The following is a 14862-nucleotide window of genomic DNA, read 5'->3' as shown; positions in this document are numbered from 1 at the left end:
AGGTCGTTCAGGTCGTTCAGGTCGTTCAGGTCGTTCAGGTCGTTCAGGTCGTTCAGGTCGTTCAGGTCTATCAGGTCGTTCAGGTCTATCAGGTCGTTCAGGTCGTTCAGGTCTTTCAGGTCGTTCAGGTCGTTCAGGTCGTTCAGGTCTATCAGGTCGTTCAGGTCGTTCAGGTCTATCAGGTCGTTCAGGTCGTTCAGGTCGTTCAGGTCGTTCAGGTCGTTCAGGTCTTTCAGGTCGTTCAGGTCGTTCAGGTCGTTCAGGTCGTTCAGGTCTTTCAGGTCGTTCAGGTCGTTCAGGTCGTTCAGGTCGTTCAGGTCTTTCAGGTCGTTCAGGTCGTTCAGGTCGTTCAGGTCTATCAGGTCGTTCAGGTCTATCAGGTCGTTCAGGTCGTTCAGGTCTTTCAGGTCGTTCAGGTCGTTCAGGTCGTTCAGGTCTATCAGGTCGTTCAGGTCGTTCAGGTCGTTCAGGTCGTTCAGGTCGTTCAGGTCGTTCAGGTCTTTCAGGTCGTTCAGGTCATTCCGAGTGGTGCAGGAAACTGGAGATGAGGAAGAAAAGAGACTTTGATCTCCCGAGGGTGCGTGAGCACGACCAAATGCTGTGATGTCACAAGACAACCTTAAAGAAGCCTATGTTTCCAAGGTAACGGCTGCAGCGTTCTGGAAAGACAACAGCAGCTGTATGACTGGAGGTAACACAAACTGATAAGAGAAGGCTGAAATGACTTAATAACCAAAAAGGATGACAGTCAGAGTTCACCAACCAGACAGTCCAACAAACAAAGTTTGTCTTAGCAGAGTTGCGTTTCTCCAACCTATCCCTCAAGCTGTGGACCAAAACAAAAGTGTCTGGGTGTCCACTTTGCTTTTCGAATGCCTGAATGCCATTTTAACTCATCCATTGAATCAAAAGTGGTAAATAGGAAGACGAGGCTCAGAGCTGTAAGAAGTTCCTCATTCTCACCGTGTTGTCTGACGTCTCTGTTTCCCTCTCCTGTCCTCCCATGTGTCCATCCACCTCATCTGCCTGTAGACTCTTCCCTCTAGGGTGGCAGATAGTATAATACAGGAGCAGACAGGCCAGCCCTAGAACTGTCCCTCCAAATATCAGCAGAGTCACCGGCCAGAAGTACTCAGCATCGTTAACCTCTGGCCTCACCAGAACCAGCAGCAAAGGACCAGCGAGGTTCACTAACGCAAAGAGAACGTAGTACACAGCCATCGGCCAACTGGTATCCTGTCCTTTCACGTTAAAGAAGGTGAACATGAGGACGACTCCCACGATGATCCGATAGAGCCTCTCTAGACCTCTAGACGTACAGAAGTCAGTACGGACCCAATGGGCCCAGACGGTTCCTGCCAGCCAGACGACAGCCATTCCCAGGGTACTGTAGAGGCTGAGGACGAGGAAGAGGCTGAGGCTGAGGATGTGAGTGGTGATGGTCAACAGCTTGTACAGGAGATAGACGAAGGTAGGGAGGCCAGAAGGCATCTCTCGTACCTGTGGATGTTATATTAATTATTATAATTGTATATATATATATATATATCACTATATGATCATATGATTATGTTATTACATATTATTATATATCATTATTATATTACCTGGGGTAAGGATCGGCGGAGACATCGGCGGTAGTCCACTATAGCCCAGGCGATGTTGATGAATGAGCCCACCATGCAGATGCCTGGACAGGGGAAGATGAGACACAGATTACAGAAGAATCTTGAGAGACAGGCATGTGAGAGACAGGCATGTGAGAGACAGATATGTGAGAGACAGGCATGTGAGAGACAGATATGTGAGAGACAGGCATGTGAGAGACAGGCATGTGAGAGACAGATATGTGAGAGACAGACATGTGAGAGACAGATATGTGAGAGACAGACATGTGAGAGACGGGCATGTGAGAGACAGACATGTGAGAGACAGACATGTGAGAGACACGCATGTGAGAGACAGATATGTGAGAGACAGGCATGTGAGAGACAGATATGTGAGAGACAGATATGTGAGAGACAGACATGTGAGAGACAGGCATGTGAGAGACAGATATGTGAGAGACAGGCATGTGAGAGACAGGCATGTGAGAGACAGACATGTGAGAGACAGGCATGTGAGAGACAGATATGTGAGAGACAGGCATGTGAGAGACAGATATGTGAGAGACAGATATGTGAGAGACAGGCATGTGGGAGACAGACATGTGAGAGACAGGCATGTGAGAGACAGATATGTGAGAGAAGGGCATGTGAGAGACAGGCATGTGAGAGACAGATATGTGAGAGAAGGGCATGTGAGAGACAGATATGTGAGAGACAGGCATGTGAGAGACAGGCATGTGAAAGACAGATATGTGAGAGAAGGGCATGTGAGAGACAGGCATGTGAAAGACAGATATGTGAGAGAAGGGCATGTGAGAGACAGATATGTGAGAGACAGGCATGTGAGAGACAGATATGTGAGAGAAGGGCATGTGAGAGACAGATATGTGAGAGACAGTCATGTGAGAGACAGGCATATGATAGACAGATATGTGAGAGACAGACATGTGAGAGACAGGCATGTGAGAGACAGACATGTGAGAGAAAGACATGTGAGAGACAGATATGTGAGAGACAGGCATGTGAGAGACAGGAATGTGAGAGACAAACATGAGATATTTTAGAGCAGCAGATCTAGTGTGGTTCTAGTCTGGTTCTAGTGTGGTTCTAGTGTGGTTCTAGTCTGGTTCTAGTCTAGTTCTAGTCTGGTTCTAGTCTGGTTCTAGTGTGGTGCTAGTCTGGTTCTAGTCTGGTTCTAGTATGGTTCTAGTGTGGTTCTAGTGTGGTTCAAGACTGGTTCTAGTCTGGTTCTAGTCTGATTTTAGCGTGGTTCTAGTCTGGTTCTAGTGTGGATCTAGTGTGGTTTTAGTCTAGTTCTAGTGTGGTTCTAGTGTGGTTCTAGTCTGGTTCTAGTGTGGTTCTAGTGTGGATCTAGTGTGGTTCTAGTGTGGTTCAAGACTGGTTCTAGTCTGGTTCTAGTCTGATTTTAGCGTGGTTCTAGTCTGGTTCTAGTGTGGTTCTAGTGTGGTTCTAGTCTGATTCTAGTGTGGTTCTAGTCTGGTTCTAGTGTGGTTCTAGTGTGGTTCTAGTCTGATTCTAGTGTGGTTCTAGTCTGGTTCTAGTGTGGTTCTAGTGTGGTTCTAGTCTGGTTCTAGTGTGGTTCTAGTGTGGTTCTAGTCTGGTTCTAGTGTGGTTCTAGTGTGGTTCTAGTGTGAATCTTGTGTGGTTCTAGTGTGGTTCTAGTGTGGTTCTAGTCTGGTTCTAGTCTGGTTCTAGTCTGGTTCTAGTGTGGTTTTAGTGTGGTTTGAGTGTGGTTCTAGTCTGATTCTAGTGTGGTTCTAGTGTGGTTCTAGTGTGGTTCTAGTCTAGTTCTAGTCTAGTTCTAGTCTGGTTCTAGTGTGGTTCTAGTGTGGTTCTAGTGTGGTTCTAGTCTGGTTCTAGCCTGGTTCTAGTGTGGATCTAGTGTGGTTCTAGTCTAGTTCTAGTCTAGTTCTAGTCTGGTTCTAGTGTGGTTCTAGTGTGGTTCTAGTCTGGTTCTAGTGTGGATCTAGTGTGATTCTAGTCTAGTTCTAGTCTAGTTCTAGTCTGGTTCTAGTGTGGTTCTAGTCTGGTTCTAGTGTGGTTTTAGTGTGGTTCTATTGTGGTTCTAGTCTGATTCTAATGTGGTTCTAGTGTGATTCTAGTATGGTTCTAGTGTGGTTCTAGTGTGGTTCTAGTCTGGTTCTAGTGTGGTTCTAGTGTAGTTCTAGTGTGGTTCTAGTGTGGTTCTAGTATAGTTCTAGTGTGGTTCTAGTCTAGTTCTAGTCTGGTTCTAGTGTGGTTCTAGTGTGGTTCTAGTGTAGTTCTAGTGTGGTTCTAGTGTGGTTCTAGTATAGTTCTAGTGTGGTTCTAGTCTAGTTCTAGTCTGGTTCTAGTATAGTTCTAGTGTGGTTCTAGTCTAGTTCAAGTCTGGTTCTAGTGTGGTTCTAGTGTTGTTCTAGTCTGGTTCTAGTGTGGTTCTAGTGTACTTCTAGTCTGGTTCTAGTCTAGTTCTAGTGTGGTTCTAGTGTAGTTCTAGTCTGGTTCTAGTCTAGTTCTAGTGTGGTTCTAGTCTAGTTCTAGTGTGGTTCTAGTGTGAGTATATTTTGGAGAGAAATGGGCAAGTCTCCAAAAAGTTGTGGCAGTGGGTGCACTCTGTGCCTCTCTCTCTAACACACAGTCTCTCTCTCTCTCTCTCTCTCTCTCTCTCTCTCTCTCTCTCTCTCTCTCTCTCTCTCTCTCTCAGCTGTTGATACACTTGTTGAATTATGCAACAGAACGCGACAAAGGTAATTACTGAGGCAGTCTAGACAGAGCAGGTGAGTGCAGGCAGTCTAGACAGAGCAGGTGAGTGCAGGCAGTCTAGACAGATCAGGTGAGTGCTGGAAGTCTGGACAGAGCAGGTGAGTACAGGCTGTCTAGACAGAGCAGGTGAGTACAGGCAGTCTACACAGAGCAGGTGAGTGCTGGAAGTCTAGACAGAGCAGGTGAGTACAGGCTGTCTAGACAGAGCAGGTATATACAGGTAGGGTAGACAGAACAGGTAAATACAGGTAGGCAACACAGAACAGGTATATACAGGTAGGGTACACAGAACAGGTAAATGCAGGTAGGGTATACAGAACAGGTAAATACAGGTAGGGTATACAGAACAGGTAAATACAGGTAGGGTGGTCAGAACAGGTAAGTACAGGTAGGGTACACAGAACAGGTAAATACAGGTAGGGTATACAGAACAGGTAAATACAGGTAGGGTTCACAGAACAGGTAAATACAGGTAGGGTATATACAGAACAGGTAAATACAGGTAGGGTAGACAGAACAGGTAAATGCAGGTAGGGTTCACAGAATAGGTAAAAGCAGGTAGGGTGTACAGAACAGGTAAGTACAGGTAGGCAACACAGAACAGGTATATACAGGTAGGGTACACAGAATAGGTAAAAGCAGGTAGGGTATACAGAACAGGTAAGTACAGGTAGGGTGTACAGAACAGGTAAATACAGGTAGGGTAAACAGAACAGGTAAATACAGGTAGGGTAACAGAACAGGTAAGTACAGGTAGGGTACACAAAACAGGTAAATACAGGTAGGGTACACAGAAAAGGTATATACAGGTAGGGTACACAGAACAGGTAAATACAGGTAGGGTACACAGAACAGGTATATACAGGTAGGGTACCAGAACAGGTAAGTACAGGTAGGCTACACAGAACAGGTAAATACAGGTAGGGTTCAAAGAACAGGTAAATGCAGGTAGGGTTCACAGAACAGGTAAGTACAGGTAGGGTATACAGAACAGGTAAATACAGGTAGGGTATATACAGAACATGGAAAAAACAGGTAGAGTTTACAGAACAGGTAAATGCAGGTAGGGTGTACAGAACAGGTAAGTACAGGTAGGGTATACAGAACAGGTAAATACAGGTAGGGTATATACAGAACAGGTAAATACAGGTAGGGTAGACAGAACAGGTAAATGCAGGTAGGGTACACAGAACAGGTATATACAGGTAGGGTGTACAGAACAGGTAAATACAGGTAGGGTATACAGAACAGGTAAATGCAGGTAGGGTACACAAAACAGGTAAATACAGGTAGGGTAGACAGAACAGGTAAATGCAGGTAGGGTACACAGAACAGGTAAATACAGGTAGGGTGTACAGAACAGGTAAATACAGGTAGGGTTTACAGAACAGGTAAATGCAGGTAGGGTACACAAAATAGGTAAATACAGGTAGGGTGTACAGAACAGGTAAGTGCAGGTAGGGTACACAGAACAGGTAAATACAGGTAGGGTGTACAGAACAGGTAAATACAGGTAGGGTATACAGAACAGGTAAATGCAGGTAGGGTACACAAAACAGGTAAATACAGGTAGGGTAAACAGAAAAGGTATATACAGGTAGGGTACACAGAACAGGTAAATGCAGGTAGGGTTCACAGAACAGGTAAATACAGGTAGGGTTCACAGAACAGGTAAATACAGGTAGGGTTCACAGAACAGGTATATACAGGTAGGGTAACAGAACAGGTAAGTACAGGTAGGCTACACAGAACAGGTAAATACAGGTAGGGTATATACAGAACATGGAAAAAACAGGTAGAGTTTACAGAACAGGTAAATGCAGGTAGGGTTCACAGAATAGGTAAATGCAGGTAGGGTGTACAGAACAGGTAAGTACAGGTAGGGTATACAGAACAGGTAAATACAGGTAGGGTATATACAGAACAGGTAAATACAGGTAGGGTAGACAGAACAGGTAAATGCAGGTAGGGTACACAGAACAGGTAAATACAGGTAGGGTGTACAGAACAGGTAAATACAGGAAGGGTGTACAGAACAGGTAAATACAGGTAGGGTGCACAGAACAGGTAAATGCAGGTAGGGTATACAGAACAGGTAAATACAGGTAGGGTGTACAGAACAGGTAAATACAGGTAGGGTATACAGAACAGGTAAATACAGGTAGGGTGTACAGAACAGGTAAGTACAGGTAGGGTACACAGAACAGATAAATACAGGTAGGGTAACAGAACAGGTAAATACAGGTAGGGTATACAGAACAGGTAAATACAGGTAGGGTATACAGAACAGGTAAATACAGGTAGGGTGCACAGAACAAATAGAATACAGGTAGGGTACACAGAACAGGTATATATAGGTAGGGTACACAGAACAGGTAAATACAGGTAGGGTTCACAGAACAGGTATATACAGGTAGGGTGCACAGAACAGGTAAATACAGGTAGGGTGCACAGAACAGGTAAATACAGGTAGGGTGCACAGAACAGGTAAATACAGGTAGGGTACACAGAACAGGTATATATAGCTAGGGTACACAGAACAGGTAAATACAGGTAGGGTTCACAGAACAGGTATATACAGGTAGGGTACACAGAACAGGTAAATACAGGTAGGGTACACAGAACAGGTAAATACAGGTAGGGTGCACAGAACAGGTAAATACAGGTAGGGTAAACAGAACAGGTATATACAGGTAGGGTTCACAGAACAGGTAAATACAGGTAGGGTACACAGAACAGGTATATACAGGTAGGGTATACAGAACAGGTAAATACAGGTAGGGTGTACAGAACAGGTAAATACAGGTAGGGTGTACAGAACAGGTAAATGCAGGTAGGGTATACAGAACAGGTAAATACAGGTAGGGTATACAGAATAGGTAAATGCAGGTAGGGTATACAGAACAGGTAAATACAGGTAGGGTGTACAGAACAGGTAAATGCAGGTAGGGTGTACAGAACAGGTAAATACAGGTAGGGTAGACAGAACAGGTAAATACAGGTAGGGTATACAGAATAGGTATATACAGGTAGGGTACACAGAACAGGTAAATACAGGTAGGGTACACAGAACAGGTATATACAGGTAGGGTACACAGAACAGGTAAATACAGGTAGGGTACACAGAACAGGTAAATACAGGTAGGGTGCACAGAACAGGTAAATACAGGTAGGGTAACAGAACAGGTATATACAGGTAGGGTTCACAGAACAGGTAAATACAGGTAGGGTACACAGAACAGGTATATACAGGTAGGGTATACAGAACAGGTAAATACAGGTAGGGTGTACAGAACAGGTAAATACAGGTAGGGTGTACAGAATAGGTAAATGCAGGTAGGGTATACAGAACAGGTAAATACAGGTAGGGTATACAGAATAGGTAAATGCAGGTAGGGTATACAGAACAGGTAAATACAGGTAGGGTGTACAGAACAGGTAAATGCAGGTAGGGTGTACAGAACAGGTAAATACAGGTAGGGTAGACAGAACAGGTAAATGCAGGTAGGGTACACAGAACAGGTAAATACAGGTAGGGTACACAGAACAGGTAAATACAGGTAGGGTATACAGAACAGGTAAATACAGGTAGGCTACACAGAACAGGTAAATACAGGTAGGGTACACAGAACAGGTATATACAGGTAGGGTACACAGAACAGGTAAATACAGGTAGGGTAAACAGAACAGGTAAATACAGGTAGGGTATACAGAACAGGTAAATACAGGTAGGGTACACAGAACAGGTAAATACAGGTAGGCTACACAGAACAGGTAAATACAGGTAGGGTACACAGAACAGGTATATACAGGTAGGGTCCACAGAACAGGTAAATACAGGTAGGGTAACAGAACAGGTAAGTACAGGTAGGGTCCACAGAACAGGTAAATACAGGTAGGGTGAACAGAACAGGTAAATACAGGTAGGGTGCACAGAACAGGTATATACAGGTAGGGTCCACAGAACAGGTAAATACAGGTAGGGTAACAGAACAGGTAAGTACAGGTAGGGTCCACAGAACAGGTAAATACAGGTAGGGTGAACAGAACAGGTAAATACAGGTAGGGTACACAGAACAGGTATATACAGGTAGGGTCCAAAGAACAGGTAAATACAGGTAGGGTGCACAGAACAGGTAAATGCAGGTAGGCTACACAGAACAGGTTAATACAGGTAGGGTTCACAGAACAGGTAAATACAGGTAGGGTATACAGCACAGGTAATTACAGGTAGGGTAAACAGAACAGGTTAATACAGGTAGGGTATACAGAACATGGAAAAAACAGGTAGAGTTTACAGAACAGGTAAATGCAGGTAGGGTTCACAGAATAGGTAAATGCAGGTAGGGTGTACAGAACAGGTAAGTACAGGTAGGGTATACAGAACAGGTAAATACAGGTAGGGTAGAACAGAACCGGTAAATACAGGTAGGGTACACAGAACATGTAAATACAGGTAGGGTTATTTATTCAGACCCCTTCACTTTTTCCAAATGTTGCTATGTTACAGCCTTATTCTGAAATGGATTATATATACAAATCCTCATCAATCTGCACACAATACCCCATAACGACAAAGCAAATTATTACAAATATTAAATATTAAAAATAAAAAACAGAAATACCCTATTTACATAAGTATTCCAACCCTTTGCTATGAGACTCAAAATTGAGCTCAGGTGCATCCTGTTTCCATTGATCATCCTTGAGATGTTTCTACAACTTGCTTGGAGTTCACCTGTGGTAAATTCAATTGATTGGACATGATTTGGAAATGCACACTCCTGTCTATATAAGGTCCCACAGTTGACAGTGCATGTCAGAACAAAAACCAAGCTATGAGGTTGAAGGAATTGTCCGTAGAGCTCAGAGACAGGATTGTGTCGAGGCACAGATCTGGGGAAGGCTACCAAAACATGTCTGCAGTATTGAAGGCCCCCAAGAACACTGTGGCCTCCATCATTCTTAAATGGAAGAAATGTGGAACCTCCAAGACTTTTCCTAGAGCTGGACGCCCTGCCAAACTGAGCAATCGGGGGAGAAGGGTCTTGGTCAGGGAGGTGACCAAGAACCCGATGGTCACTCTGACAGAGCTCCAGAGTTTCTCTGTGGATATGGGAAAACCATCCAGAAGGACAACCATCTCTGCATCACTCCACCAATCAGGCCTTTATTGTAGTGGCCAGACGGAAGCCACTCCTCAGTAAAAGGCACATGACACATGACAGGCCGCTTGGAGTTTGCCAATAGGCACCTAAAGGACTCTCACACCATGAGAAACAAGATTATCTGGTCTGATGAAGAGACTAGTCAGGTTCGAGGGAAAGATAAACAAAGCAAAGTACAGAGAGATTCTTGATAAAAACTTACTCCAGAGCGCTCAGGACCTCAGAATGGAGCGAAGGTTCACCTTCCAGCAGGACAACAACCCTAAGCACACAGACAAGACAACATAGCAGTGGCTTCGGGACAAGTCTCTGAATATGGCCCAGCCAGAGCCTGGACATGAACCCGATCTAACATCTCTGGAGAGAACTAAAAATAGCTGTGCAGCGACGCTCCCCATCCAACCCTACAGAGCTTGAGAGGATCTGCAGAGAAGAATGGGAGAAACTCTCCAAATACAGGTTTGCCAAGCTTGTAGCGTAATACCCAAGAAGACTCAAGGCTGTAATCGCTGCCAAAGGGGATTCAACAAAGTACTGAGTAAAGAGTCTGAATACTTATGTAAATGTTGCATTTGCAAAAATATCTAAAAAACTGTTTTTGCTTTGTCATTGTGGGGTATTGTGATGTCATTATGGGGTATTGTGATGTCATTATGGGGTATTGTGTGTAGATTGATGAGGGAAATAAACTATTTAATCAATTTTCGAATAAGGCTGTAGTGTAATAAAATGTGGAAAAAGTAAAGTGGTCTGAATACTTTCCGAATGTAAAAAAAATTATATATATATTCATTTTACAATCAATTTAATACCAGAATTCCACCAAAATTCCTGAACTCCATTCATTACTTGTCCGTGCCAGTAAAAGGTTTTATGTGCTATAATTCTATCAATATCTGATGGATTTTATAACAAATCTAAAAGTTTGGAGAATCTTCAACTGTTGCCTTTATTAGTTGTTTTTAAACCTTTAAAAAACATAATTTTTAAAACCTTTTTATCAATTGTGATGATGTTTGCTACAGTACTCACATTGTAGTATGGACCTGTGTCCGTGACCCAGCATAATGTAGAGTTGGAGGACTAGCTGTGGAACGCTCTCAAGGAACGTCTCAAAAAGTTTGAGCATGCTCAGATCAGTCGCTCGGCCAAACAGGGCTAGGTGCACGTCTCTGGGGCATTCCACAGGCCCAAGAGGCTCGGAAAACACCGCCCTGTATCCCACCTTCAACAGGTCGTAGTACCTAACAGAAAAAGAGATGTGTATTGGTATAGAGATAGACAGACAGACAGACGAATGGACAGGAGTGCAGACAGACAGACACCCTGAAACCAGCCTTCAACAGGTGGTAGTAACTGAACACATACTGGTCCTCACTGTATATAGCCTAGTTGTCATTACATATGTACTTATCTACCTGAGTTACCTGGTAACCCTGCACATAGACTCAGTACTGGTCCTCACTGTATATAGCCTAGTTATCATTACATATGTACCTGTCTACCTGAGTTACCTGGTAACCCTGCACATAGACTCTGTACTGGTCCTCACTGTATATAGCCTAGTTATCATTACTCATAGTGTATTTATTCCTCGTTATTATGTTTCCATGTTTCTCTCTGTATTGTTGAGAAGGTCCGTAATTAAGCATTTCACTGTTAATCTACACCTGTTGTTCATGAATCGTGTAACAAATAACAATTCGATTTGATTTGATTAACAAAGCGAGAAATATGTGTAAACATTTGGAGACTAAATATAATTTACATGAAAAGTACAACTTATAAATGAGCTTAGTTCATCTATTGTACCCCTTCAGAACCCACAATATAGGCTTGTTTCACTATAATGTTTGTAAACTAAGTAAATGTGAACAAACACGATGCAGCCTAAAAGCATGGTTAACACTCTAACTTTGATATCATGGATGGTCAGTCTTTGCATCCCGTAGATCTGTCTATTGATTTGAGAGTGGTTACATTTCTTCGGGCTCATCCAAAACAGTGGTGTGGAGGACACTTTGTTATTGTTTAAACAGCTGATTGACTCTTTAAGTGACTTGTTGCAAAGAGGATGCATGTTTTGGAATATTTGTTATTCTGTACAGGCTTCCTTCTTTTCACTCTGTTATTTAGGTTGGTATTGTAGAGTAACTACAATGTTGTTGATCCATCCTCAGTTTTCTCCTATCAAAGCCATTAAACTCTGTAACTGTTTTAAAGTCCCCATTGGCCTCATGGTGAAATCCTTGAGTGGTTTCCTTCCTCTCCGGCAACTGAGTTAAGAAGGACGCCTGTATCTTTCTAGTGGCTGGGTGTATTGATTCACCATCCAATGTGTAATTAATAACGTCGTCATGCTTAAAGGGGTATTCCGTCTTCCTCTTTCATTTTTATCACACCAACCAATCGGTGCCCTTCTTTGCAAAGCATTGAAAAACCTCCCTGTTCTTTGTGGTTGAATCTGTGCTTGAAAATTCACAACTCAATTGAGGGACTTTACAGATAATTGTATGTGTGGGGTACAGAGATGAGGTAGTCATTCAAAAATAATATTCAACACTATTATTGCACACAGAGCAACTGATTATGTGACTTGTTAAGCACATGTTTACTCCTGAACTTATTTAGGCCATAACAAAGAGGTTGAATACTTTATTGACTCAAGACATTTACATTTTAGTCATTTAGCAGACGCTCTTATCCAGAGCGACTTACAGTAGTGAATGCATACATTTCATACATTTTTTCTTCTCCGTACTGGCTCCCCCGTGGGAATCGAACCCACAACCCTGGTGTTGCAAACACCATGCTCTACCAACTGAGCCACACGGGACCGTTTTAATTAATTTGTAAAAATGTCTAAAAAACATTATTCTACTTAGACATTATGGGGGTTTTGTGTGTAGATCAGTGACACAAAATCTCAATTGTATCAATTTTAAATTCAGACTATAACATAACACAATGTGGGAAAAAGTCAAGGGATGTGAACACTTTCGGGAAGGCATTTTAGAGACAGACAGAAAGACAATAATGTGGTATTTCCAGTCTGCACAGGTACAGTATGTAATGCTACTACTATGGTAAGTCCAGTCTACATATAACATTACCACTATGCCCAAGTAACATACTTGAGATGCCATTCATTTTACCTTAAGAATGTTGACAACTCCCTTTCACTTCCTGAGAATACAGATGGTGTGTAAAGACAGAGAGAATATAAGGACTGTTGACAACTCCCCTTTCACTTCCTGAGAATACTAGATGGTGTGTAAAGACAGAGAGAATATAAGGACTGTTGACAACTCCCCTTTCACTTCCTGAGAATACTAGATGGTGTGTAAAGACAGAGAGAATATAAGGACTGTTGACAACTCCCCTTTCACTTCCTGAGAATACCAGATGGTGTGTAAAGACAGAGAGAATATAAGGACTGTTGACAACTCCCCTTTCACTTCCTGAGAATACCAGATGATGTGTAAAGAATATTAGGACATGTAGTTTCAGTCCCATGCAAGAGAACACAGTCTTATCTGTCATTGTACTTGTCTTTGCGTTAAATAATTCTGACTTTATAACACTATAACCTACATCTAAAGATCTGATTTCAAAAGATACCAAGTTACAAAAGCTAAATAACTGTCAAAGATGAAAATGACTTTCGGATGATTTCGTCATCCCGTCGGGGAAGTGTACTAGCGTGTGTACATCTCAAGCGAACGTCACTACGAAGTTGAGAATAAATATAATATCCATATATGTTACCTAATACCTTCACATACCTGGTGAAGATGCCCGTCTGCGTGACATGGAGTCCAATCAATCCTCTTCTGTTCATTCCAGATATCAGCCCATCTCTACCTGAGTTAACGAGGGGTTTTCTCATGTCATCTCTGTACCAGGAATAACTGAAGACCTGCGTGACTGCTGATCCGACCACCACAAAGACTAAAGTCAGTCCAGACCAGACCAGGTCTCCGACCAGGAAGTACTTCACCGCTAGTCCCACATCTGTCACAATGTCCACCAGGTAAAAGCCCAGTCCTATGACAGTACAGATCCATCGTGTTTTAGTGAACTCAGAGTCTGTTTGAAGCATGTTTGCTGGTCAGTTTTCACTCAATGGCAAGAAGTCACTAAATCATCATGATTAAAGTGAAAATTCTGTAAATGTAAATCTTCTGGGTGATTGATTGAGCTTGTCTTTTGGGGAGTTCTTGGTTCTGGAATTACTTATATGCATAGTTGCTATGGGGAGGAATGGTCTGTCCTTAACTCCCGAGGTGGCCTGCCTCCCATATGAACAATGCTCACGACAGGTCTGGGATTTCCGAGACTATACTGTCCACAAGAACGTTTGAGAACATCTCAATACCCTGTAAAAGAAGACTACAGAATTTTAGGACCAGAAATCAGATATATCATAAATACAATTTAGTCACATGCATAAATTATGTTTAAACCATTATAAACTATACACATGTAAATAAAACAGTGAAATCCATACATTGCCGTGACTGTACTTGAGCTCAGATGATGTTTCTCTGATTTCACATTACCCTTTGCCTTATTTTCTCTCATCATAAACTCTTGATAATGAACTGCTGACGGAGTGGCAGGTAGCCTAGCAGTTAAAAGCGTTGGGCCAGTAACCGAAAGTTCACTGGTTTGTATCCCCTGAGCTGATTAGGTGAAAAATCTGTCTGTGCCCTTGTGCAAGGCACTTTTAAAATGTATTTTTTATTTCACCTTTATTTAACCAGGTAGGCTAGTTGTGAACAAGTTCTCATTTACAACTGCGACCTGGCCAAGATAAAGCATAGCAAATTCGACACATATAACAACACAGAGTTACACATGGAATAAACAAAACATACAGTCAATAATACAGTAGAACAAAAGAAAACAAAAAGTCTATATACAGTGAGTGCAAATGAGGTGAGATAAGGGAGTTAAGGCAATAAATAGGCCATGGTGGTGAAGTAATTACAATATAGCAATTAAACACTGGAATGGTAGATGTGCAGAAGATGAATGTGCAAGTAGAGATACTGGGGTGCAAAGGAGCAAGATAAATAAATAAATACAGTATGGGGATGAGGTAGATAGATGGGCTGTTTACAGATGGGCTATGTACAGGTGCAGTGATCTGTGAGCTGCTCTGAGTCATTGGCAGCAGAGAACTGGAAGGAAAGGCGGCCAAAAGAGGAATTGGCTTTGGTGGTGACCAGTGAGATATACCTGCTGGAGCGTGTGCTACGGGTGGGTGCTGCTATGGTGACTAGTGAGCTGGTCCACTTAACCCTAATGCTCCTGTAAGT

General features: G+C 42.8%; 1 protein-coding gene across 3 annotated transcripts in view; it reads right to left on the bottom strand.

Moving 5' to 3' along the window:
• Positions 1-317: 317 nt before the first annotated feature.
• LOC106579718 (XK, Kell blood group complex subunit-related family, member 9) overlaps positions 318-14862 on the bottom strand; it is a 15922-nt gene continuing 1377 nt past the window's right edge. Inside the window, exons 1-5 of one of the 3 annotated variants that reach the window (XM_014159866.2) lie at positions 14049-14222; positions 13324-13917; positions 10571-10782; positions 1608-1690; positions 318-1500 (exon numbers count right to left, since the gene is read on the bottom strand). In XM_014159866.2, the coding sequence (XP_014015341.1) occupies positions 934-1500; positions 1608-1690; positions 10571-10782; positions 13324-13640 (1179 nt within the window). In that variant the 5' untranslated portion in view covers positions 13641-13917; positions 14049-14222 and the 3' untranslated portion in view covers positions 318-933. Of the gene's footprint in view, positions 1501-1607; positions 1691-10570; positions 10783-13323; positions 13931-14048; positions 14223-14862 lie in introns of those variants that run through there. The other 2 variants (XM_014159867.2, XM_014159865.2) reach the window with 2 other exon arrangements.

Source organism: Salmo salar, chromosome ssa19 (genome assembly GCF_905237065.1).
Source record: "Salmo salar chromosome ssa19, Ssal_v3.1, whole genome shotgun sequence".
NCBI lineage: Eukaryota > Metazoa > Chordata > Actinopteri > Salmoniformes > Salmonidae > Salmo > Salmo salar.
This window is presented reverse-complemented; position numbering and strand designations above follow the sequence as displayed.